Below are 23,345 nucleotides of genomic sequence, written 5' to 3' on the forward strand. Positions count from 1 at the left end.
GTGCAAAGGGACATGATTCTAATCCCCAGTGTGAGGGGTATGTGAGCTGTTAAATAACTGGAGTAAAATGGCCAGGACAGACGGGGTTTGAGAGCTGATTCTGCACATGCTCCTTCAGGATGTCTATGCTTCTGAAGGGTATCGAAAAGTCAGCTGGAATATAACTTTAAATTAACCTGCAGAGCTAGAACCAGGGGACGTCATTTTGAACTACAGTAGGGTACTTCTAGAACAAACATCAGGAAATTCTTCTTTGCGCCAAGAGTGATCAACACATGGAACAAACTTACAGATCAGCGGTTAGCACTGCTGCCTCACAAGCATCAGGGACCCCAGTTCGATTCCTGGCTTTGGTCACTGTCTGTGTGGAGTTTGCACACTCTCTCCGTGTCTGCGTGGGTTTCCTCTGGGTGCTCTGGTTTCCTCCCACAGTCCAAAGATGCGTTAAGTTGGTTGGCCATGCCAAATTGCCCCTCAGTATCAGGGGGATTAGCATTGGGTTACGGAGATAGGGCCTGGGTGGGATTGCAGTTGGTGCAGACTCTATGGGCCGAATGGTCTCCTTCTGCACCGTGTGATTCCATGGAACACCAGAAGTAAAACGCCTGGAATCATTCAGGGAATAATTTGATTCAACAGTGGGGCAAAGGTTCTTCAGAATTACCCTCCAGGTGAATTCGGATGAACCACACTTATTGCTGAGGGGAGAAAGTTCTTTCACTTTGCAAGAGCTCCCTCTACCTTACCGGTGTGAAATACCTTCTTTTTTTTTCAAAACTGACATCTGTGACCACAGCTTGCCTTACTTAGCACAGTTGAATGAAATAGTGTGGCTGCGATAATGCTGTTCACAACTGTGCAAACTCATTTTACCCAGAATCCTTACATCCAACATGTTAATCACTGTGGATATGGGCACAGTGTCTGTGTCACTGTGGATAAGGGCACAGTGTCTGTGTCACTGTGGATAAGGGCACAGTGTCTGTGTCACTGTGGATAAGGGCACAGTGTCTGTGTCACTGTGGATATGGGCACAGTGTTTGTGTCACTGTGGATATGGGCAGAGTGTCTGTGTCACTGTGGATATGGGCACAGTGTCTGTGTCACTGTGGATATGGGCACAGTGTCTGTGTCACTGTGGATAAGGGCACAGTGTCTGTGTCACTGTGGATAAGGGCACAGTGTCTGTGTCACTGTGGATAAGGGCACAGTGTTTGTGTCACTGTGGATATGGGCAGAGTGTCTGTGTCACTGTGGATATGGGCACAGTGTCTGTGTCACTGTGGATAAGGGCACAGTGTCTGTGTCACTGTGGATATGGGCACAGTGTCTGTGTCACTGTGGATATGGGCAGAGTGTCTGGGTCACTGTGGATATGGGCATAGTGTCTGTGTCACTGTGGATATGGGCAGAGTGTCTGGGTCACTGTGGATATGGGCACAGTGTCTGTGTCACTGTGGATATGGGCACAGTGTCTGTGTCACTGTGGATAAGGGCACAGTGTCTGTGTCACTGTGGATATGGGCATAGTGTCTGTGTCACTGTGGATATGGGCATAGTGTCTGTGTCACTGTGGATATGGGCACAATGTCTGTGTCACAGAATATAGCTACAGTCTCTGTGTCACTGTGAATATAGCTACAGTCGCTGTCACTGTGGATGTGGGCACAATGTCTGTGTCACTGTGAATATAGCTATAGTCTCTGTGTCACTGTGAATATAGCTACAGTCTCTGTGTCACTGTGAATATAGCCACAATCTCTGTGTCACTGTGAATATAGCCACAATCTCTGTGTCACTGTGGATATGGGCACAGTCTCTGTATCACTGTGGATATGGGCACAGTCTCTGTATCACTGTGGATATCAGCATAATCTCTGGATCACTGTGGATATGGGCACAGTCTCTGTGTTACTGTGAATATGGGCACAGTCTGTATGCACAGAAAGCAGCCCTTCAGCCCACCATGTCTACACCAACTATCAAATACCAATTGTAACAATACAATTGATATTCGTTATTCCTTGTGCAAGACCTGTTTTGGCAGTTTTTTTTGTATTGTTGGTGTCATTCTGTCTATACCTGGCATTCTGTATTGTTACTGCAGCAACATAATTGCTTCTAATTGCTAGAACGGTTGTTTTAATCTGGACTAATGATGTCCTGTTGTTTCTAGTGTTCCTCTGGGATTTTGCAGTGTAGGGCTTGATTAGACTGATTAACAGGTAAGGTCATGTGACTGGATGGAGCTAGGCTAACACAAAATATTTGAGTTTAGAGGCTGCTTTTGAGTTGAAAGAGAGCAGTGCCTCTCTTTCCTCGTATTTGAAACCTGGAGACTGGGAGCTGCCAAAGACTATAGTTACTTCTCTGAAATTCATGTTGTTTTGAGGATATATTCCTCTCTGGAAACTGCTGTCTGGATCTCTGTCCAGGAGTGTTAAAAGGCTGGAAACCTAGCACCATGTGAGCATACTTATTTTTGTGCTGACTAATTCTGAAGAAGGATGTATGTCTAAGGGAACATTGCTTTAAATTGGAACCATAGAGATAATTAGCTATTAAAAATTATACATTGCCATGTTTAAGTACTTTAATTGGTAAAAGTTAAGGTAATTCTTTTCATATATTCTACATGTGTTCTTAAATAAAATTTGCTTTGATAAAAGCTTCCCAGTGGGTCAATTGAATCATACCTGGAGCGGAACACCTTATGCTCACTCTAATATCAAGGTCAAATGCAAATATTCGGGTCTGCATAATATACCTTGGAGTTTCTGATCTGTTCCCTAACACTAATCTATGCAAATTCCATTTACCAGCACTTGGGCCAAAGCTTACTAGACCTTGACAAAGAGAACAGAGAGTCAGACTGATGGAGCTAAAACAGGAAGGACACAGCTATGGACTAATTGGGTTAAATGGCCTATTTCTGAGCTGTCTATTCTATGTAGCTCTATGTGGATACTTTATAATTTGAAGAATGCACAAGGAATTGCTTTCTTCTTATTTCTATCCATAGCTCAATGCAACGACTCTTAATTTCTCCAAGTGAATGCAATGTGAGGCAGCACTGCAGGAGATGGCGACTGGGTGACAACTACTTATGAAAATAGAAGTGTGTGTTTTGATACTAAAGTGAGATGCTTTGACTTGCTGTGCAAGGCCACCTTTACTGCCACTGGTTGAATAAATTGGTGTCACCACCCCCCCACCCCCCCCTTAGTTTAGACCAATAGGTGGCACTAACTATCCATCAGAGAAACTGCCCGCGTGTGCACAAGCTAAAAATGTGTTACATGTTGGTTGGTGGGAGGAATGAAGATTCACCCCCTGCCCCCCCCCCCAACTGCTTGGAAAATCAGAGTGAAATGGGGCAAAGGAGCAAAGGGTTCCATGGGCATATCGACACAAATCCCTAAAAGTAACAACACAACAAGCACTGTCATCCACTTCTGAAGGGTTAGAATTGAAAAGCAGGGAAGTAAAGAAAAGCAGTGAAATTCCATCTGCTACTTACCTGCCCATTTGACCACTCCGTTTATATCTTTTTGTAGCCCAATACACTCCATCTCACTGTTAACAACCCATCCAATCTTTGTGTCATCCACAAACATATTATTTCTTCACCACCACCACCACCCCCGCCCTCCCGCCACCACCACCACCACCACATTGCCCTCAGTGTCATTCAGAGAAATGATGAATAAGCGGGGGCCCAACACAGATCAATGTGGTATGCCACTGGACACTGGCTTCCAATCACTGAGGTAGCCTTCTGTCATCACCCCTCTGTCTCCTACAACTGATGCGGAGATGCCGGCATTGGACTGGGGCATGTACAGTAAGAAGTCCAACAGGTTTATTGGGTAGCACGAGCTTTCAGAATCTCGCTCCTTCTTTGGGTGAGCGAAGTGTTGTGTGAGTTGTTCTTCACTCACCTGAAGAAGGAGCAGCGCTCCGAAAGCTCATGCTACCAAATGAACCTGTTGGACTTTAAGCTGGTGTTGTGAGACTTCTTACAACTGAGCCCGTTTTGAACCCACTCATCCTATATCCCACATTCACAAGACATTGCCACGTGCCACAGGAATGCATACCTGCTCTTCAGAAACTGCAGCCGCTGTTGAAGGTCTGTTCGGTCCACTCTCTTGTTGTCGATTGTTGGAAGGAAATCTGTTGCGTAGTGGTGGAAAGAGCCTATCCCAGTTAATCAAGCCACCCTGAAAATTGCAAAGAAATTTCAGTGATTCCACTCGACAATACTCAATTGTCACGAGATTCAACTTGCAAAATAGATGAACGTTGAATCCAACGCATCACCGATTAGAGAGTTTCTGCTTTGCGTGCAGTTGGAAAATTGCTCTGGCTCACTTAGCACTTCAAATTTCCACCAAAAAGCATTGGCAAAAATCACTGGCATAGGCCCTGTTTTTACCGATTCTGGGACGGGCAAGGCTCACAGAACAGCATTCTCTGCTGGCCTCTGGTGCGTTCTTATGAGCCTTGGGCAGGCATGTTGGTAAAATTCCAGCAATGAAGTTTTCCATGAACCAGTGTGGGGCAGCAGAATAGAATATTGTTTTCACTAACATCGACATAGCTGAAAATGGGTTTATTACCAATTTAAATCAGGGGACCAATCTTCAATCTGTGAATAATTTGAATCAATATGATTGAAGTTGACTACAAATTATTACATTGAACCATTTGCTAGTTACACTGGCACACACTGGTCAGTTTCTTCATAAATTAAATAACATTTTACTTCAAAAACCTTTAAACAATGTGAACTAATGTGTCTATGCAAGCAATAACAACATGAAGAGTGTGAGTGAACTTGGGAGAGAATTGCCTGATCTTGATTTCAGGCTGGGCAGGTTCCACCAGAATTGTGCAAAAATGATGCACAGAAACTCAACCCCGTATCTTCCATTTTTGTCATTGTCATATGATTCCTTGGGTCGCAAAGTTGGCCAGAGTAATTGTAGATCGGGAGGTAGGAAGTTTGAACTTGGTGTTTGTAAAACTGTAGAATGCTGGAGGGGAAAGCATTGCGTGATCCTGTTAAAAGGTGGTGCTTTTTCTGTGCTTAGAGTTTTAAAATGCAAGTACACAGAGAGCTCAAGCTGAAACATTTGTTTCAAAAGGCCAAGCAGCAATTTGTACCAGGACAACAGGCTTTTGAATTTAGCCAATCAATTTGAGTCAGGCGCTTAGACACCAAAAACCTATTAAATTTAAATCTGATGGTTTTGACAATCTCGGACCAATCCTATTGTGGAAAATATTGATATGTCATCACAGGTATGAAAGAAGGGGGCAGTGGGATAAAGAGGGAGAGCAACTGCCACCTGCCAGAACTAACAGCCCTTAGCTCTCGACTCTCTTTCTCAAGACAGAATCGCTGGCTCTCACAGCTTCATCTATGTCTTCAAGAAGGCAGCATCAAGATAGCAAAGGTACCAAAGAAGAAAGTAGTTCCAGACAGATCAACAGAGAAGGCCCAGAATATTCAGGAAGACACAAAACTTGGTTGTAATTTAGAGAGTGACTAAATTCGATTTTGTTCATGAGTGGGAATTGTATTTATTTAAATAGCGTTCCATTAGAATCTTGCTTTATTGGGGAATAGTTGATGGTTAGGAGGGATTTATTCGGTTTATTAATAGCTTAGTTAATTTGCTCATTGTTAGTTTGATAAATAAATTGTTACATGTTGATTTTAGAGTATCAGGGATTTATTTTGTACTTAGCCACTAGAGGTTGCTGAAGAGCAGGTCACACCGCTTCATACACAGTCTTTACAGATTATAGGGTGAGGTGCTCCTCTGGCTGTTTCGGTGTTAGTTCTCAGAGGGGGGATCAACCCCGCTTTCTCACTCTTGGGATTGATATTGAATTCAGAAATTTACAACACCCTTACCCAGTCCTATCCAGCAGAAGGATTTGCCTCCAAATGTGGGATATATGAACATTTAGAACACAGGTGATGTGCACTGCTCACGTAATACCTGACGCTGTGACCAACGGTCCTGCACATGAATGGTGAACAATATCTCATCATCGTAGCTAATAGCTGTGGCCCAGTGGCTAGCACAGTTGTCTCTAAGTCGCAAAGTTGGGGGTTCAAGTCCCACTCTGGAGACTTGAGTCTATAATCAAGGCTTGCACCCCAGCACAGTAAGTAAGTGTCAGTGGGGCCATCTTTTGAATGAGACATTAAACTGAGGCCAAACATTCCACGGCACAACTTTGAACAACCGCAGGTGCCTTCCTCCGGTATTCTAGTCAATAGTTACCCCTCCATCAATGCTGTGAAAACAAAATATCTGTTTGTAAACAACACATGAACAGAAAATGCTGGAAAATCTCAGCAAATCTGAGATTTCTACTGCTGTTTCTGGGAGTTTGTTGTGTGCAAACTGGTGGCCTGTGTTCTTACATTACAAAGTGATTACACTCCAAAAGTGGCTGAGAGGTGCTTTTGTTTATCCTGAGGTTGTGAGACTTACAAATGATCAAATACAACAATAGACTAATGGTTTTAACTGTTTTTTTAAATTTAAGTTTATTTAATTGTCACAAGTAGGCTTACATTAACACTGCAATTAAGCTACTGAGAAAATCCTCTAGTTGCCACACTCCAGCGCCTGTTTGGGTACATTGAGGGAGAATTTAGCACGGCCAATGCACCTAACCAGCACGCCTTTCGAACGGTGGGAGGAAACCGGAGCACCCAGAGGAAACCCATGCAGACATGGGGAGAATGTGCAAACTCTACACTGACAGTGATCCAAGCCAGCAATCGAATTTGGATCCCTGACGCTGTGAGGCAGCAGTGCTAACCATTGTGCCTACCATGGTAATGAAAGATGAACGACTGAGGCACAGCTGTTATCAGCAGAGTTGTCCTTTAGGTTTGTTACAAAAGTCTGTTGAAAGTAGAAATCAGATAAATGAGCAAAGATCTCTGCTACACCACTGGCACACTGCCAGAGACAATATCTTACTCGAGCACAAGAAAGTTCAAAAATGTCTAAGCTTCAGTTATACTGGAAGGAAATAACACAAATGAAAGTCAAAAACAAACTCAAAATTAACTCCTGCCCTTCAACTAAGGTGGGTTAAATGTCAAATTTTATTATCTACTGGGTCTTAACATTGGATTTAGGAGTCAAACTTCCCAGTCTGAGCAGTCAGTGCAATCTAAGCATCGTGCAAAAGAAGACAATTAACTTTCTCCATTTGCAATCATGGTCTTCCTGTCATATCAGGAAGTTTGTTACTTTATTAACACGAGTTGAAAAGCTCAGGTCAAGTGACTGAAGTCTCAACTCCCATTTGAAATGCTGAAAATTCAAGTCTGTAACAGGAGTAAGTTTGATGCCAGTGAGTGAGTGAGGGGGCCTGCGTAGGACTGAAACAAAAAAATGTTTTACATTCCCTACATGATTTTGTAAATTTTCGATTTCTGCCATTGTAGAGGAACATAACACCAACACGGTACAGGATGCAAAAGCAGTGAAATGATGGGGGTCTCCAAGGTTATGAAGGATCATATAAAATAATGTAGTGATAGCTTGCATGGCTTAGGGAGGGGCTTAAAAAGACACTTCACGTGATGAAGGAGCAGCTCTCCAAAAGCTTGTAATTTCAGATAAACTTGTTGGATTTTAACCTGGTGATGTGTGACCTCTCAGCTTAGAAAGGTCGTAGAATCTACAGTACATAAGAAGGCCATTTGGCCCATTGAGCCTGCACCGACAACAATCCCACCGAGGTCCTGTCCTATCCTGTAACCCCATATATTTACGTTTCTAATCCCCTGGCATTAAAAGGCAATTTAACATGGGCAATCAACATAACCTGCACATCTTTGGACTGTGGAAGGAAACTGGATCACTCGGAGGAAACCCACACAGACACGGGGAGAATGTGCAGGCTTCACACAGACAGTCACCCGAGGCCGGAATTGAACCTGGATCCCTGTTGCTATGAGATAGCAGTGCTAACCACTGTGCCGCACATATTGAAGGCACACATTTGAGATAATGGCAAAAAAACTGAAAAACTAGTTAGAATTTACTTTACACAGAGGGTGGTTAGAATGCAAAGCATTTGGTCACAAATCATTGCTGAACTGAAATCCACAAATTCTTTTCATAAGGAAATTCGAAAAATGCATGAGAAGACAGAAGGCAGATTGTATAGAAAGGTGGAATGAGAATTCATGGCTCTTCTGGAGAAAAACACATCAACAACTGGGTGGGCAGAATTGCCATTTTTTTGTGCTGTAACATCCAATAGACCAAGATGTGATTTGTAGTACATGTTGGTACATGTGTAGAAAGAGTGATTAGGTCTTATGTCAGAGATGGGCAAGGGGGTGGAACCATGCAGCCACTTGAAAACAAGGATAAGAAGTTAAAAACTGAGGTTTTGATGGATCAGGAATCAATATAGGTGAGCCTTGCTGACAGGACTCCCAGGATTGAAAATCCACCAAAGAGATCGTGCGAGAAAATTTCTTTCTTACCAAGTTCTGTCACACCGCACTGGAACTCATTACTTGCACACATGAGGACGGCCTCAATTGGGATCTTGGGTTCATGTCACACTATCTACAACTCCCACGACCTGCCTGGGCTTGCAAAATCTCACTAACCGTCCCGGCTGGAGACAACACACATCTCTTTAACCTGTGCTTAACCCTCTCTTCATCACATTATCTGTACCTTTCAGACTTAATTATCTGTAAAGACTCGCATTCCAATCATTATTTTGTAAATTGGGTTTGTGTCTTTATATGCCCCGTTTGTGAACAGAACCCCCATTCACCTGACAAAGGAGCAGCGCTCCGAAAGCTAGTGGCTTTTGCTACCAAATAAACCTGTTGGACTTTAACCTGGTGTTGTGAGATTTCTTACTCTCATTACTCACGCCAATCTTGGTCAATAAAAACAAAAGCTGAACTTATTGAGGCAAAATATGCATCACCATGCATTCTCATTTTCCTTTATATCAGTGAAGAATCTGGGGTTTTACCGTGTTTTGACTAATTTCTTTTGACAGAAATTACAACTGGATGAGTCAAGTTCAATCAGGAATGAGTTATAGTTTGGACACAATCAAAACATCAGATCTCCCACTGCTGAGGTCATACAGCAAGGACTAACACCCAGTGTGCACACAACAACTTGTCATATCGTCAGGGAATACACAGATCTTATCTCACAGTCCACCCCACACAATTCATCACTTCTTTTAAAAAGACTTTCGTAAAAGCCAAATTAAGCTGTAAAACAAAACGCCACCTGTACTCCTGCAAGAATCAGCCAGAGGGCGCAGTATTTAAACACCGTCACGTCAAAACATTGAGTCACCTATACCTCTGACCCGTCTCTGTCTTGTAAAGAGGATGGGGTTGGATATGGACACCAGAGTTTTGGACAGCACTCAGTTATTTCTCTTTTGAGGGGAGGAAGTGGTGGGAAGAGCTGCATGTTTGGGAACTATTTTACAGGTTTGTGGTTCTGTGTCATGCCACCTTGGGGTATCTCCAAGGAGGGCCCAGGTATTTCCCAACATGAGTTGGTTAGTTAACTGGAACTAGAATTGCTAACTGCAAATGTCACTTTTATTGAGGAAAGGCAGTGGGATAAGGTCAGAGGTGGGTTATAGAATCATAAATAAACGGCTTCCTTCCGTGCTGTGACCATTTGGTCCACCGAGCCTGTGCCAGCTCTCCGCAAGAGCAATTAAGCTCGTCCCACTTACTCCGTCTGTGCTACAAATGTTTTACATTCACGTGCTTATCCCATTAAATCTGATTGAATCTGTCTCCATCACATTATCAAGCGACGCACTGCAGATGGCTACCACTCTCAAGAGGCCAGAATTAGAATTCTGGGTTGGGAGGTGGTAGAATTGGATGACGTTATAGAAAAGGAGGAAGAGCAAGGCCAAACCGAGGTTTGAAAACAAGGGTGAGAATTTTACAATCGAAGCATTACCTGACTGGGAACCAGTGTTCATCAACGAGCACAGGGGCGACAGGTAAATGGGAGTTGGTGTGCCTAACTGCACAGGCAGCAGGGTTTTTCATGAATTCAAGTTTACAGGGGTTAGAATCTGTGGGGGAGTGGTGGTGGTGGTTGCTGGTATTAGAATAGTCAGAGCTAGAGGTGATAACAAAGGTATGGGTTAAGAGTTATAGCAGTAGATTAGCTGAGGCCGGGATGGTGTCAGGCAACGTGAGAGAGGCGGAAATAGGCAGCCTCAGTGATGATGCAGATACAGAATTAGAAATTTACCACTAACAGGGTCAAATATAACTAGGAAACTACAAACCGCCTGGTTTCAGCCTCAGGCGTGTGTTAGAGGGAGAGAGCCCACAGCTAGGGAATAATGTTCTTGGCAGGATTCATTGAGGGTCTGACAGATGGAGTACAATGCTGGTAAATGTGAGGTCATCGATTTTGGCAGGAATAACAGCAAAATGGACTATTATTTAAATGGTAAAAAATTGCAGCATGCTGTTGTGCAGAGGGACCTGGGTTCCTTGTGCAAGGATCACAAGGAGTTGGTTTGCAGGTGCAGCAGGTAATTAAGAAGGCAAATGGAATTTTGTCCTTCATTGCTAGAGGGATGGAGTTTAAAAACAGCGAGGTTATGTTGCAGCTGTATAAGGTGCTGGTGAGGCCACACCTGGAGTACTGTGTACAGTTTTAGTGTCCCTACTTGAGAAAAGATATACTGGCACTGGAGGGGGTACAGAGGAGATTCACTAGGTTGATTCCAGAGTTGAGAGGATTGGCTTATGAGGAGAGACTGAGTAGACTGGGGCTATACTTGTTGGAATTCAGGAGAATAAGGGGAGATCTTATAGAAACATTTAAGATTATGAAGGGAATAGATAAGATAGAAGCAGGGAAGTTGTTTCCACTAGTGGGTGGAACCAGGTCTAGGGGGCATGGACTCAAAATAAGGTGGCAGGGGGGCAGATTTAGGACTGAGTTGAGGAGGAACTTCTTCACACAAAGGGTTGAGAATCTGTGGAATTCCCTGCCCAGTGAAGCAGTTGAGGCTACCTCATTGAATGTTTTTAAGGTAAAAATAGATAAATTTTTGAACAGTAAAGGAATTAAGGGTTATGGTGGGCGGGCAGGTGAGTGGACAGTGCATGAAAAGTTCAGTCATGATCTTATTGAATGGTGGAGCAGGCTCGAGAGGCCAGATGGCCTACTCCTGCTCCTAGTTCTTATGTTCTTATAATGGCTTCACTCTGCCAAATATTTAATTGGAAGAAACTTGATGGGATGATAGCTTGGTAATCGGAAAAGTGCTGAGCCACTTTGTGATCATTTTTCAACTATTTTTTCGTGGATGGAATTATCCTGCTGCTTTTCCAGGATAGAACTGACATTTTCAACTTTCCATTCAGAATTTTTCAGCACAGAAACTGGCCATTTGACCCACTGGTTTATACTCCACAGGAACCTCCTTCTTCATCTTACCCAATCAACAGAACTTTCTATTATATTCTCCCTCACCTTGAAGGGTTTGGATAGAATAACGCAGATATTGATTACTGGCAAAAAAAACCAAAGGAAAATAAAATGCACTTAACAAATTGTCACGATTGGGAACAAAATGGCCATAGAAACAGCTTCAATTGAAACTTCAAAAAGGGAACTTGAAGTAAGCCCTCGGAAGCAGAAGCCCCTTCACCAAAATTCCTTTATTTATAAGATCCAACAACACTATGGAGTGCTCTCAGAGTGCCAGAGGAACTGACACGCCTGGTTACGAACAGGACGTGGGGCTTCTTGATTGCACCATCAATTTGGCCCTTAATCAGGGAATTTATATTCAAGCAGACCAACCTCAATTGCCTGATTAAAATTGTTACAGAAGTGAATACTTGAAGGGGAAAAATATTAATTTGTTAGATCTTTCAAAGAGCTGGCAAAACCACAATGGGCCAAATGGCCTCCTTATATACTGTATCATTATAGTTTTATGTACTTTCCATCTATTTTATTCACCTCTGCCATTTCTTTTGGTAGCAAGTTCCACAACCTGACTCTCTGGATGTTTCAAGTTACCACAGACACATAGAATCCCTACAGTGAAGAAGGATGCCATTTGGCCCATCGACTTTACACTGACAGAGCATCTTATCAAGGACCCTCTCCCCTATCCTATTCCCGTAACCCCACACATTTACCATGGCTAATCCACCTATCCTACACAATTTGGGACACTAAGGGGCAATTTAGCATGGCCAATCCATCTAACCTGCACATCTTTGGACCGTGGGAGGAAAACGGAGCGTCCGGAGGAAACCTATGAAAACACGGGGAGAACAATCAATCAAGGTTGGAATTGAACCTGGGTCCCTGGTGCTATGACACATCAGTGCTAACCACTGTTCCACCCTTTGTGCCACCACACCATAAAGAAGTTTCTTCTGAAGTCATTTGTTGACCAGCTTATAAGTAGGACTGCTTGTTTTGGAAAAATAAATTAGGACATCTAATTTTACTCCCATTCTCGTTGCATTATCAGAGCCTACAACAGGGGAGGAAATTACCAAGAGCTTGAACAAACCACAAGCTGATAGGGTCAGTCAGCCTGGATTTCTAAACAAGATTAACCAATGAGCTAGAATCCTTTGAAGGAAATAACTGTGAGTAAAGATGAAGGAAAGGCAGCGGATGTGGTATATGGATCACAAAGTATCAGATAAGGCACTCAAGAGCTACGTGTCAACAGTAACAGACAAATAATACGCTGGAAGACAGAAAACAAAGGGGAGGGGCAAAAGGAGGTTTTTCAAAATGGAAAGTTGTTGTGGATCGCATTCACAGGCCCATCACGCTCTGTGCTGCCTCTTTGAAAGAGATATCCAATTAGCACGACCCCTTTACCCTTTCCCCGTAGCCCTGCAAGCATATCCAGTTGCCTATGGAAGTTAGTTTTGAATCTGCTTCCACTTGATTTGATTTATTATTGTCACAGGTATTAACATACAGTGAAGAGTATTGTTTCTTGCGCGCTATACAGGCAGAACATTCTGTTCATAGAGAAGGAAACGAGACAGTCCACTGTCTCTCCAGGCAGAACATTCCAGATCACAACTTTCACTGTCTCAAAAAAGGTAGGCCCAGTCAAGTTATTTTGTAAATCATATTTATCGTATACTTAAATGAATTGGAGTTAAGAACTGTGAACAGTATTAGAATCACTGTCATAGGGCGGAATTGTACTGTCCTGTCTTCCACAGGAATTGTAATGGGTGGTCTATGGACCAAGCAAAGGTCTGTTTGACTTCAGGCAGGATTTTCTGGTCTTGGAGCGCATATGGCTGGAAGATTCCAGAGTCTTACAGCACAAAAAGAAACCTTTGGCCCATCATGTCTGTGCTGGCCATCCAGCACCGATCTATTCTGATCCCATTTTCCAGCACTTGGTCTGTAGCCCTGTACGCTATGCTTCTTAAGTGTTGTGAGGGTTCCCTCACCTATCACCCTTTCAGGCAGTGAGTTCCAGATTCCCGCTACACTCCGGGTGAAAAGGTTTTTCCTCGAATCCCCTTGGGTTTACTGGTGCAACAACAATCATTTCTCCCTCAATGTCAACAAAACGAAGGAAATTATCATTGACTTCAGTAAGTGTAGTGGAGAACAGGTCCTGTCAACATCAATGGGGACAAAGTAGGAATAGTCAGCAGCTTCAAGTATTTAGGTGTCCAGACCACCAACAATCTGTCCTGGTCCCCCCCATGCCGATGCTATCGTTCAGAAAGCACACCAATGCCTCTATTTTCTCAGGAGAATAAGGAAATTTGGCACGTCAGCTACAACTCTCACCAACTTTTATAGATGCACCATAGAAAGCGTTCTTTCTGGTTGGATCACAGCTTGGTACAGCTCCTGCTCTGCCCAAGATCGCAAGAAACTACAAAGTGTTGTGAACGTAGCCCACGCCATCATTCAAACCAGCCTCTCACCCATTGACACAGTTTACACTTCCCGCTGCCTCGGAAAAACAGCCAGTGTAATTAAGGACTCCACGGGCCCTGGACATTCTCTCTTCCACCGGGAAAAAGATGCAAAAGTCTGAGGTCATGTACCAACTGACTCAAATCGAAGAGCAAGAACAGCTGCTTTGCTGCTGCCATCAAACTTTTGAATAGACCTACCTCGCATTAAGTTGTTTCTTCTCTACACCCTAGCTATGACTGTAACGCTAGATTCTGCACTCTCTCCTTTCCTTCTCTATGAATGGTATGCTTTGTCTGTACAGCGCGCAAGAAACAATACTTTTCACTGTATACTAACATATGTGACAATAATAACTCAAATCAAATCTAAATCTCCTGCCTCTGACCTTAAATCTATGCCCCTGGTTATTGACTCCTCCACTAAGAGGTAAAGTTTATTCCTATCTATCTATATTCTTCATAATTTTGTACATCTTGATCAGGTTCCCCCTCAGCTTTCTCTGCTCTAAGGAAAATAACCCCAGTCAAACCAGTCTCGCTTCATAGCTGAAATGCTTCAGCCCAGGTACATCCTGATGATTCTCCCCTGCACCATCTCCAGTGCAATCACTTCCTTCCTCTAGTGAGGTGACCAGAACTGCACACAGTACTCCAGCTGTGGTGTAATGACCATTTTATACAGCTTCATCAAGTTTCATTAAAATGTACTGTACACAACAAATTGGAGGGGTTTGTTAGTTGAAAGATGTGCTGAAGGTTGTGAGGCTGTAGGCAATCCTTTAACAGAATTAAAGGTGCTCTCTGTACCAGATGCCCCCTACGTGGAACATCACTGACTCGAAGCTATCACTAACAAGACAGGCATGACAATTTTAACACAAGAAAATTTTCTCTAAAAGGCTGGTGTAAAATGGGTGAGTGCTTAGGTCAATGGTCCCTCTAAGCTGTCTGTGCGCACATCTGTGCAGCAATCTTAAAGGGAGACATAATAAAGGAGAAAGATTTGCATTTATATAGAACTTTTCATAACTGCTGAACATCTCAAAGCACCTCAGAGCTAAGTGTAACCACTGTTGTAATGCAGCAAGGTGCTGGCAGTCAGTCTGCACGCAGCTGACTCCCACAGAAAGCAATGTGACAGCGATCAGATAATCTGCTTTCATGGGGAAAACTCTGCGTGTGCTCTTTCAAAACACTGGCCATGGGCATCTTGTGCATCGGCTGAGGGGGCAGGCAGAGCCGCACTTTCTGAATGATGGCACATCTGACAGTGCAGGACTCTCCCACTGCGCCCTCCCCCCCGCCACCCCTGCGAATGTTAGCTGAGATTTGTGTGCTCCAACTGTAAACAACAAAGAATCGTAAAGAAGATTCACCCAGATGGTAAATTCAGCATCAAGTTAAATAAGTTTTTTTTCTGTCATTTACCAGCGCAGATGTTCCTTTTCTGAGAAATAAATCAACACAGGAAAACCTCACTTCAGCTGACACCCATGAAATCTAGGTCAAAATATAACTTGTCTTCATATAAGTATAGTTAGCTTCAGGCGCTTTAATATGTTAAGCAAGGTTTTTTTTCACTTCTCTGCAACCTCTGATTGATCTTCTGTGCTGAGGGGCATCAAACTGCTGCCTTGGGCGAATGAGATAAAAACAAAGACTCCCTTTGCTTCATTCACAACCTCAGCATGGTAGCAACATGGTTAGCATTGTTGTCTCACAACGCTAGGGTAGCCAGGTTCACTTTCAGCCTTGGGTGACTGCGTGGAGTTTGCACGTTCTCTCCTTGTCTGCATGGGTTTCCTCTGGGTGCTGCAGTTTCTTCCCACAGTCCAAAGATGTGCGGGTTAGGTGGATTGGCCATGTTAAATTGCCCAATGCTTTGAGTCCAAAGATGTGTAAATTAGGGGGGATTCGCAGGATAAATATGTGGAGTGGTGGGGATAGGGCAGAGGATGGGCCGGGGTACGACTCTGATGGGGCGAATGGTCTCCTTCTGCACTGTAGGGATTCTAAAGAGCTTTAACATAAGAACATAAGAAATAGGAGCAGGAGTAGGCCATCTAGCCCTTCGAGCCTGCCCCGCCATTCAATAAGAACATGGCTGATCTGTCGTGGCTCAGTTCCACATTTCCACCCTCTCCCCATAACCCTTAATCCCCTCGCTTATCAAAAACCCATCAACCCACGTCTTAAAAATATTTAGCGAGGCAGCCTCCACCACTTCAACGGGCAGAGAATTCCAGAGATTCACCACCCTTTGAGTGAAGAAGTTCCTCCTCAACTCCGTTCTAAACCGCCCCCCCTTTATCTTGAGGCTGTGCCCCCTAGTCCTACTGTCCTTTCTGAGCGGGAAGAGCCTCTCCACCTCTATCCTATCCATCCCATTCATCATCTTACTCGTCTCAATGAGATCTCCCCTCATTCTTCTAAACTCTAACGAGTACAAGCCTAGTTTATTCAGCCTCTCCTCATAGCTCAATCCCCTCAACTCCGGTATCAGCCTAGTAAACCTCCTCTGCACTCCCTCCAAGGCCAAAACATCCTTGTGTAAGTATGGCGCCCAAAACTGCACACAGTACTCCAGCTGTGGCCTCACCAATGCCCTATACAGCTGCAGCAAGACCTCCCTACTTTTATATTCAATCCCCCTCGCTATGAAGGCCAGCATCCCATTTGCCTTCCTGACCACCTGCTGCACCTGCAGGCTGGGTTTTTGCGACTCATGCACAAGGACCCCGACGTCCCTCTGCACCGTCGCATGCTGCAGTTTTTCGCCATGTAAGTAATAGTCCTTCCTACCATTATTCCTACCAAAGTGGACCGCCTCACACTTGCCAACATTAAATTCCATTTACCAGTTCCTGGCCCATTTGCCCAGCCTATCTAGATCCTTCTGCAGACTCTCCACACCCTCCGCGCAATTTGCCGTCCCACCAATCTTGGTGTCATCAGCAAATTTCGACACCATACACTCGGTTCCCTCCTCCAGATCATCTATATAAATGGCAAATAGCTGAGGCCCCAGCACCGACCCCTGGGGCACTCCACTAGTCACCAACCGCCAATCCGAATAGCACCCATTAACCCCCACTCTCTGCCTCCTATTTGACAACCAATCCTCTATCCACGCTAACACCCTACCCCCAACTCCATGCCCCCTTACCTTCTGCAATAACCTCTTGTGAGGTACCTTGTCAAACGCCTTCTGAAAATCAAGAAAGGCCACATCCACTGGCTCTCCTCTATCCACCGCCCTAGACACATCCTCATAGAACTCCAATAAATTTGTCAGACACGACTTCCCCTTAACGAAACCGTGCTGCGTCTGCTCTATCAAGCAATTCCCCTCAAGATGCCTCGCTATTTCCTCCTTGATGACGGATTCTAACATTTTACCTACAACAGACGTTAAACTAACCGGCCTATAATTCCCTGCCACCCTTCTTAAACAACGGCGTAACATTAGCCATTTTCCAATCTTCCGCCACTTCCCCGGAATCCAGCGATGTTTGGAAAATAACCACCAAGGCATCCACTATCACCTCCGCCATTTCTTTCAGAACCCTCGGATGCATTCCATCCGGTCCTGGGGACTTGTCCACAATCAGTCCCTCCAGTCTGTCGAGCACCGCCTCTCTAGTAACAATAATGTCATTGAGACCGTCCAGTCCTACCACCTTTCCATCGCTAACACCCGGCAAATTATTCACGTCCTCCTCCGTGAAGACCGAAACAAAAAAGTTATTCAAGACCTCAGCCATTTCCCCATCCCCTACCACTAGGTCCCCCCTCTCATCCTCTAAGGGTCCAACGTTCACCCTAGCCAGCCTCTTCCTTTTTATATATTTATAAAAACTCTTGCTATCCTTTTTTATATTAAGCGCTAGCCCAGCTTCATAGTTTCTCCTACCCTTCTTTATCAACTTCTTTGTCAATCTTTGTTGACATTTAAACCTCTCCCAATCCTCTTCTCGCCCACTACTCTTAGCTACTCTAAACGCCTCCGCTTTTAATTTAACACTTTCCTTCACTTCCTTCGTTATCCACGGCTTATTACCTCTCCTCCTACGGTCCTTTTTAACCATCGGAATAAATTTCTGCTGAGCACCAAGAAAGATCTCCTTAAAGATCCTCCACTGCTCCTCAGCAGACCTACCTTCCAACGCGCTCCCCCAGTCAACATTCGCCAATTCTTCTCTCATCCTACCGTACTCCCCTCTGTTCAAACAAAGGACGCGTGTCCGGGAACCCACTTTCTCCTCCACCATCTGCACCAGAAACTCCACCATACAATGATCACTCTCCCCAAGAGGATCCTTCATCACAAGGTCCCTAATTCTACCCGCCTCATTACATAACACCAGATCCAAGATAGCTCGCTCCCTTGTCGGCTCCACAGGCAATGCACGTTCAAAAGTGGAAACACCATTGCAATGGAAGCAAAGCAGCAGTCAATTATTGCATTGCAAACACTCCAAGACAGCAATCTGGCATTAACCAGATAATCTGCCCTCTTTCCTGTTCTTGAAATGGTGCTGTGGGATCATTTAAGATCTTTGTGAGGCACAGATTGAGCCTCAGTTTCATGTTTCATCTGAAAGATGGCACCCTGACATTGTGGCTTACCGACAGTAGTGCCCTGGGGACGTCCGTCTAGATTTGGTGCTCAAGTTTCTGGAGTCGGACTTGAACACACAACTTTCAGACTCAGAGGTGAGAGCGACCCACCAAGCCACAACTGACAATGTCAGGAAGCATGCAAAGGACGTGAAAAAATCCGGTAAGCTCTCTCCCTGTCCCAAAAAGTTGGCTGGGTATAAATGCAAGATTTCAAAACTGTTTGATAGATTTTTGTTACGGGAAAGAGTTAAGGGACCAAGATCTGTTAAGATACAGGTCAGCCATGATCTAACCTAATAATAGAACAGGCTTGAAGGCCTGTCTGGCTTCTTACTGCTCCTGTGTCTTTTTACTAATTTCAACCTCTGCCCTATATGTGGACGTGCTCTCTGGTGCTTACAGATCGAGGCTGGTGATGGATCTGATTACACATGAACTCTGAAGAATATAACCCAAGCCACAACCCATACCTAAGCCTAAATTTAAGCCGGTGAGACAATGTCGCTAGACTATTAATCCAGAAACTCAGCTAATGTTTTGGGGACCAGGGTTCAACTCCCACCACAGCAGTTGGTGGAATTTGAATTCAATTAAAAATATATCTGGAATTAAGAACCCATTGGAGACCATGAAACTGTTGAAAAAAACCATCTGGTTCGCTAGTGTCCTTTAGGGAAGGAAATCTGCCATCCTTACCTAAATCCCCAGGGCCAGATGGCATCTGTCCTAGATTACTGAGACAGACAAGGGATGAAATTGCTGAGCCTCTAACAGAAGTCTTTGTTTCTTCACTGGACACAGATGAGGTCCCAGAGAATTGGAGGTCCCGTTATTTAAAAAGGGTAGCAAGGATAACTTGGGTAATTATAGGCCAGTGAGCTTGATGTCTGTGGTAGGGAAATTGTTGAAGAAGATTCTTAGAGATAGTATCTATACACATTTAGAACTGAATAGTCTCATTAGCGATAGACAACATAGTTTTGTACGAGGGAGATCATGCCTCACAAATTTGGTTGAGTTTTTTGAGGTGGTGGCAAAAATGATTGACTAGGGAAGAGCCGTGGATGTCATCTACATGGATTTTGGTAAAGCATTTGAGAAGGTCCCTCATGGCAGGCTGGTGCAAAAGGTTAAATCTCATGGGATCAAAGGTGAACTAGCTAGATGGGTACAGAGCTGGCTTGGCCATAGAAGTCATGATGTGGAGATGCCAGCGTTGGACTGGGGTAAACACAGTAAGAAGTCTCACAACACCAGGTTAAAGTCCAACAGGTTTATTTGATAGTAAATGCCACAAGCTTTTGGAACATTGTTCCTTCATCAGGTGACACAGCTACCTCTTTCTCACCTGATGTAGGAACAGTGTTCTAAAAACTTGTGGCATTTACTATCAAATAAACCTGTTGGACTTCAACCTGGTGTTGTGAGGCTTCTTACTGTGTTTGGTCATAGAAGACAGAGGGTAGCAGTGGAGGAGTCTTTTTCTGATTGGAGGTCTGTGACTAGTGGTGTTCTGCAGGGCTCTGTACTGGGACCTCTGCTGTTTGAGATATATAGAAATGACTTGGAAGAAGATGCAGCTAGTCTGATTATTAAGTTTGCAGACGACACAACGATTGGAGGAGTTGTGGATAGAGATGAACATTATCAGAGATTACAGCAGGATATAGATAGGCTGGAAAATTGGGCGGAGAAATGGCAGATGGAAATTAATCCAGATAAATGCGAAGTGATGCATTTTGGTAGACCTCATGCAGGGGGAGCTATACAATAAATGGCAGAACCATCAGGAGTATTGACACACTGAGGGATCTGGGTGTGTAAGTCCACAGATCCTTAAAAGTGGCAGCACAGATGGAAAAGGTGGTGAAGAAGGCATATGGCATGCTTGCCTTTTTTGGATGGGGCATAGAGTATAAAAGTTGGCATATGATGTTGCAGTCATATAGAACATTGGTTAGGCCACATTTTGAATACTGTGTCCAGTTCTGGTCGCCACACTACCAGAAGAACATGGAGGCTTTGGAAAGAGTGCAGAAAAGGTTTACCAGAATGTTGCCTAGTATGGCGGGTATTAGCTATGAGGTGAGATTGAGTAAACTAGGGTTGTTCTCCCTGGAAAGACGGAGGTTGAGGGGCAACCCAACAGAAGTTTACAAAATTATGAAGGGCATAGATAGGGTGAATAGCTGGAAGCTTTTTCCCAGGTCAGAAATGACAAACACAAGGAGTCACAAGTTCAAGGTAAGGGGGGCAAGGTACAAAACAGATACGCGGGGGATGTTTTTTACACAGAGGGTGGTGGGGGACTGGAATGCACTACCAAGCAAGGTGGTTGAGGCAGACAGGCTAGGATCATTTAAGGCTTATCTAGATAGCCACATGAACTGACTGGGAATAGAGGGATACAAACGGATAGTCTAGTTAGGAACACATGATAGGTGCAGGTTTGGAGGACTGAAGGGCCTGTTCCTGTGCTATATTGTTCTTTGTCTGGCCTACATGAGATTCCAGACTACATCAGTGTGGTTGAATCTCAACTGTCCTCAGGCAACTAGGGATGGGCAATAAATGCTGGCTAGCCAGTGACGCCCGTGTCCCACGAATGAATAAGAAAAATCTTTGTGGGCTCTACGAGCAAGCCAATACTATCCCAGCTCCTTAAATTGAGATTGGTGTTCGGAATGGGAAGTTACATGCAAGGAAACTGGCACAGCAACTGCATACAAACTCCACTGCTGCTCACAGGAGCAAGGATAGTTATTGGAGAAGAATTAACATTTACCACCCCAAGTTTGGAAGATAATTCTCTCTTAATTCATGAATAAAGCAGTAGAAAAGGGGGTCAGTCAGGCCAATGTGTCAGTGCTGGCTCTTTCATAGAATCCCTACAGTGCAGGAGGCAGCCATTTGGCCCAACGAGTCTGCATTGACAACCATCTCATCCAGGCCCTATCACTTAACCCCACACATTTACCCCACTAATCCCTCCAACCTACACATTCTGGGACTCTAAGGGTCAATTTAGCATGGCCAATTGACCTATTCCGCACATCTTTGGACTGTGGGAGGAAACCAGAGTACCCAGAAGAAACCCACACAGATACTGGGAGAATGTGCAAACTCCACACAGGCAGTGACCCAAGCCAGTAATCGAACCCAGGTCCCTGGAGCTGTGTGGCAGCAGTGCTAACCAATGTGCCACCTCTTTGAAAGAACTATCCAATTAATCTCACTCCCCTTGGATCCTGTCTCATTGACATGCAATTTTTTCAACTCTATATCCAATTCCCTGAATCTGTTTCCACCACCCTTTCAAGCAGTTCAGTTTCCGAAGTTCACAACTGCTCTGTAAAAAGCGTTTCTCAGCTCCTCTCTGCAGGAGAAAGGAGGGGGTTTGGGGCTGATTGGATAGTTCTGTGAAAGAACAATAGGCTGAATGGCTCCCATTTCACTGTGCTTTGATTGCAAAAGTTCAACCAGGTATATGAAAACTGAAAACACCGCTTAACAAAATAGGAGTACAAAAATGAAATGACAAAAACTATTGAATTGGTCACACCTATGATAGTAAAATATAGGATTGTACTTATAATCTCCCTGTACCATCAGTTGGCTGTTTTGTACATCTGATGAACAGATAAGACTGGCTAACTTGTTAGATTGCTTCTGCATTAGCAACAACACCTACACTGCGCTGCTGAATCCGCCCAAAACAAAGGAAATAACAGTCAGTGAAGGAAGCATGGAGTTGTTCATATCAATTAAGTCCCTAACAACAACAGAACTTGCACTTCTGTAAGTTCTCTTAATGTCATAAAACATCTCAGAACATTTCAAACCAAATTTGACCCTGAGCCACATAGGGGCATATCAGGGCTGGTTACCAAAAATTTGGTCAAAGTCAGGTTTTAGAAAACATCTTAAAGAAAAAAGGCAGAGATGAGGAGAGATTTATGGAAGGAATTCCAGTGCTTAGAGTCCAGGCAGCTGAAGGCACAGCCACTAATGCTGGAGTGAAGAAAATTGGAAATGAAAAGACCAGAATTGGACAAGGGCAGAATTCTCAGAGGGCTCAGGGGGTGGAATTCTCCTGTCCCACCCACCACAGGAATCTTAGCGAGCGAGACATGGACCATGCAAAGGTCTGTTGACCTCGGGAGGGATTTTTCTGGTCTTGGGGCGAACGTGGCCAGAAAATGTCACCCTAGTGTCTGAGCCTCTACAGCCCAGTAAAGGAAACACAAGTCCTGCTTCTTCATAAACTCCTTTTATTTTCTGATTCAACTCCACATACACATCTCTAACACCAAGTGCCACCTGTAGTCCTTTTATATATCCTGGTGAGTTCTAGTAAACAATGTACATACAAATTAGATAGTAGCAATTAACCCATTCCTAACAGCTGGGAGTTTTGAGAGATGGGGAGGTGGATGGAGGGATTTGGAAACAAGGACGTGAATGTTAAAATTAAGATGTGGCTGGACAGGTCACAGAGGGAAGTTCAGACAGAACAGGGATGATGGATGAAGATGACTTTTTGAAAGTAAGAGCACAACAAGTCAAGTTTTGGTTCAGTGGATGTCTATGGAGCAGATTCCATCATTGACAGCAATTCCCTTTGGTTAACACATTTTAAATTTCATTGCGCACGATTCCCTCCAATCTATCCTTGACTACTTTGACTACACAAGCTATTCATCCTAAAGAA

General features: G+C 44.1%; 1 protein-coding gene across 1 annotated transcript in view; it reads right to left on the bottom strand.

Annotated features, from left to right (window-relative positions):
* ubac2 (UBA domain containing 2) overlaps positions 1-23,345 on the bottom strand; it is a 225,216-nt gene that overhangs the window by 7,591 nt on the left and 194,280 nt on the right. The window contains exon 8 of the mRNA XM_080198062.1: positions 4,101-4,223. Within this exon, the coding sequence (XP_080054188.1) occupies positions 4,101-4,223 (123 nt within the window). The remainder of the gene's footprint in view (positions 1-4,100; positions 4,224-23,345) is intronic.

This window comes from Carcharhinus amblyrhynchos, chromosome 10 (genome assembly GCF_965287045.1).
Source record: "Carcharhinus amblyrhynchos chromosome 10, sCarAmb.v2.hapA, whole genome shotgun sequence".
Classification (NCBI taxonomy): Eukaryota; Metazoa; Chordata; class Chondrichthyes; order Carcharhiniformes; family Carcharhinidae; genus Carcharhinus; species Carcharhinus amblyrhynchos.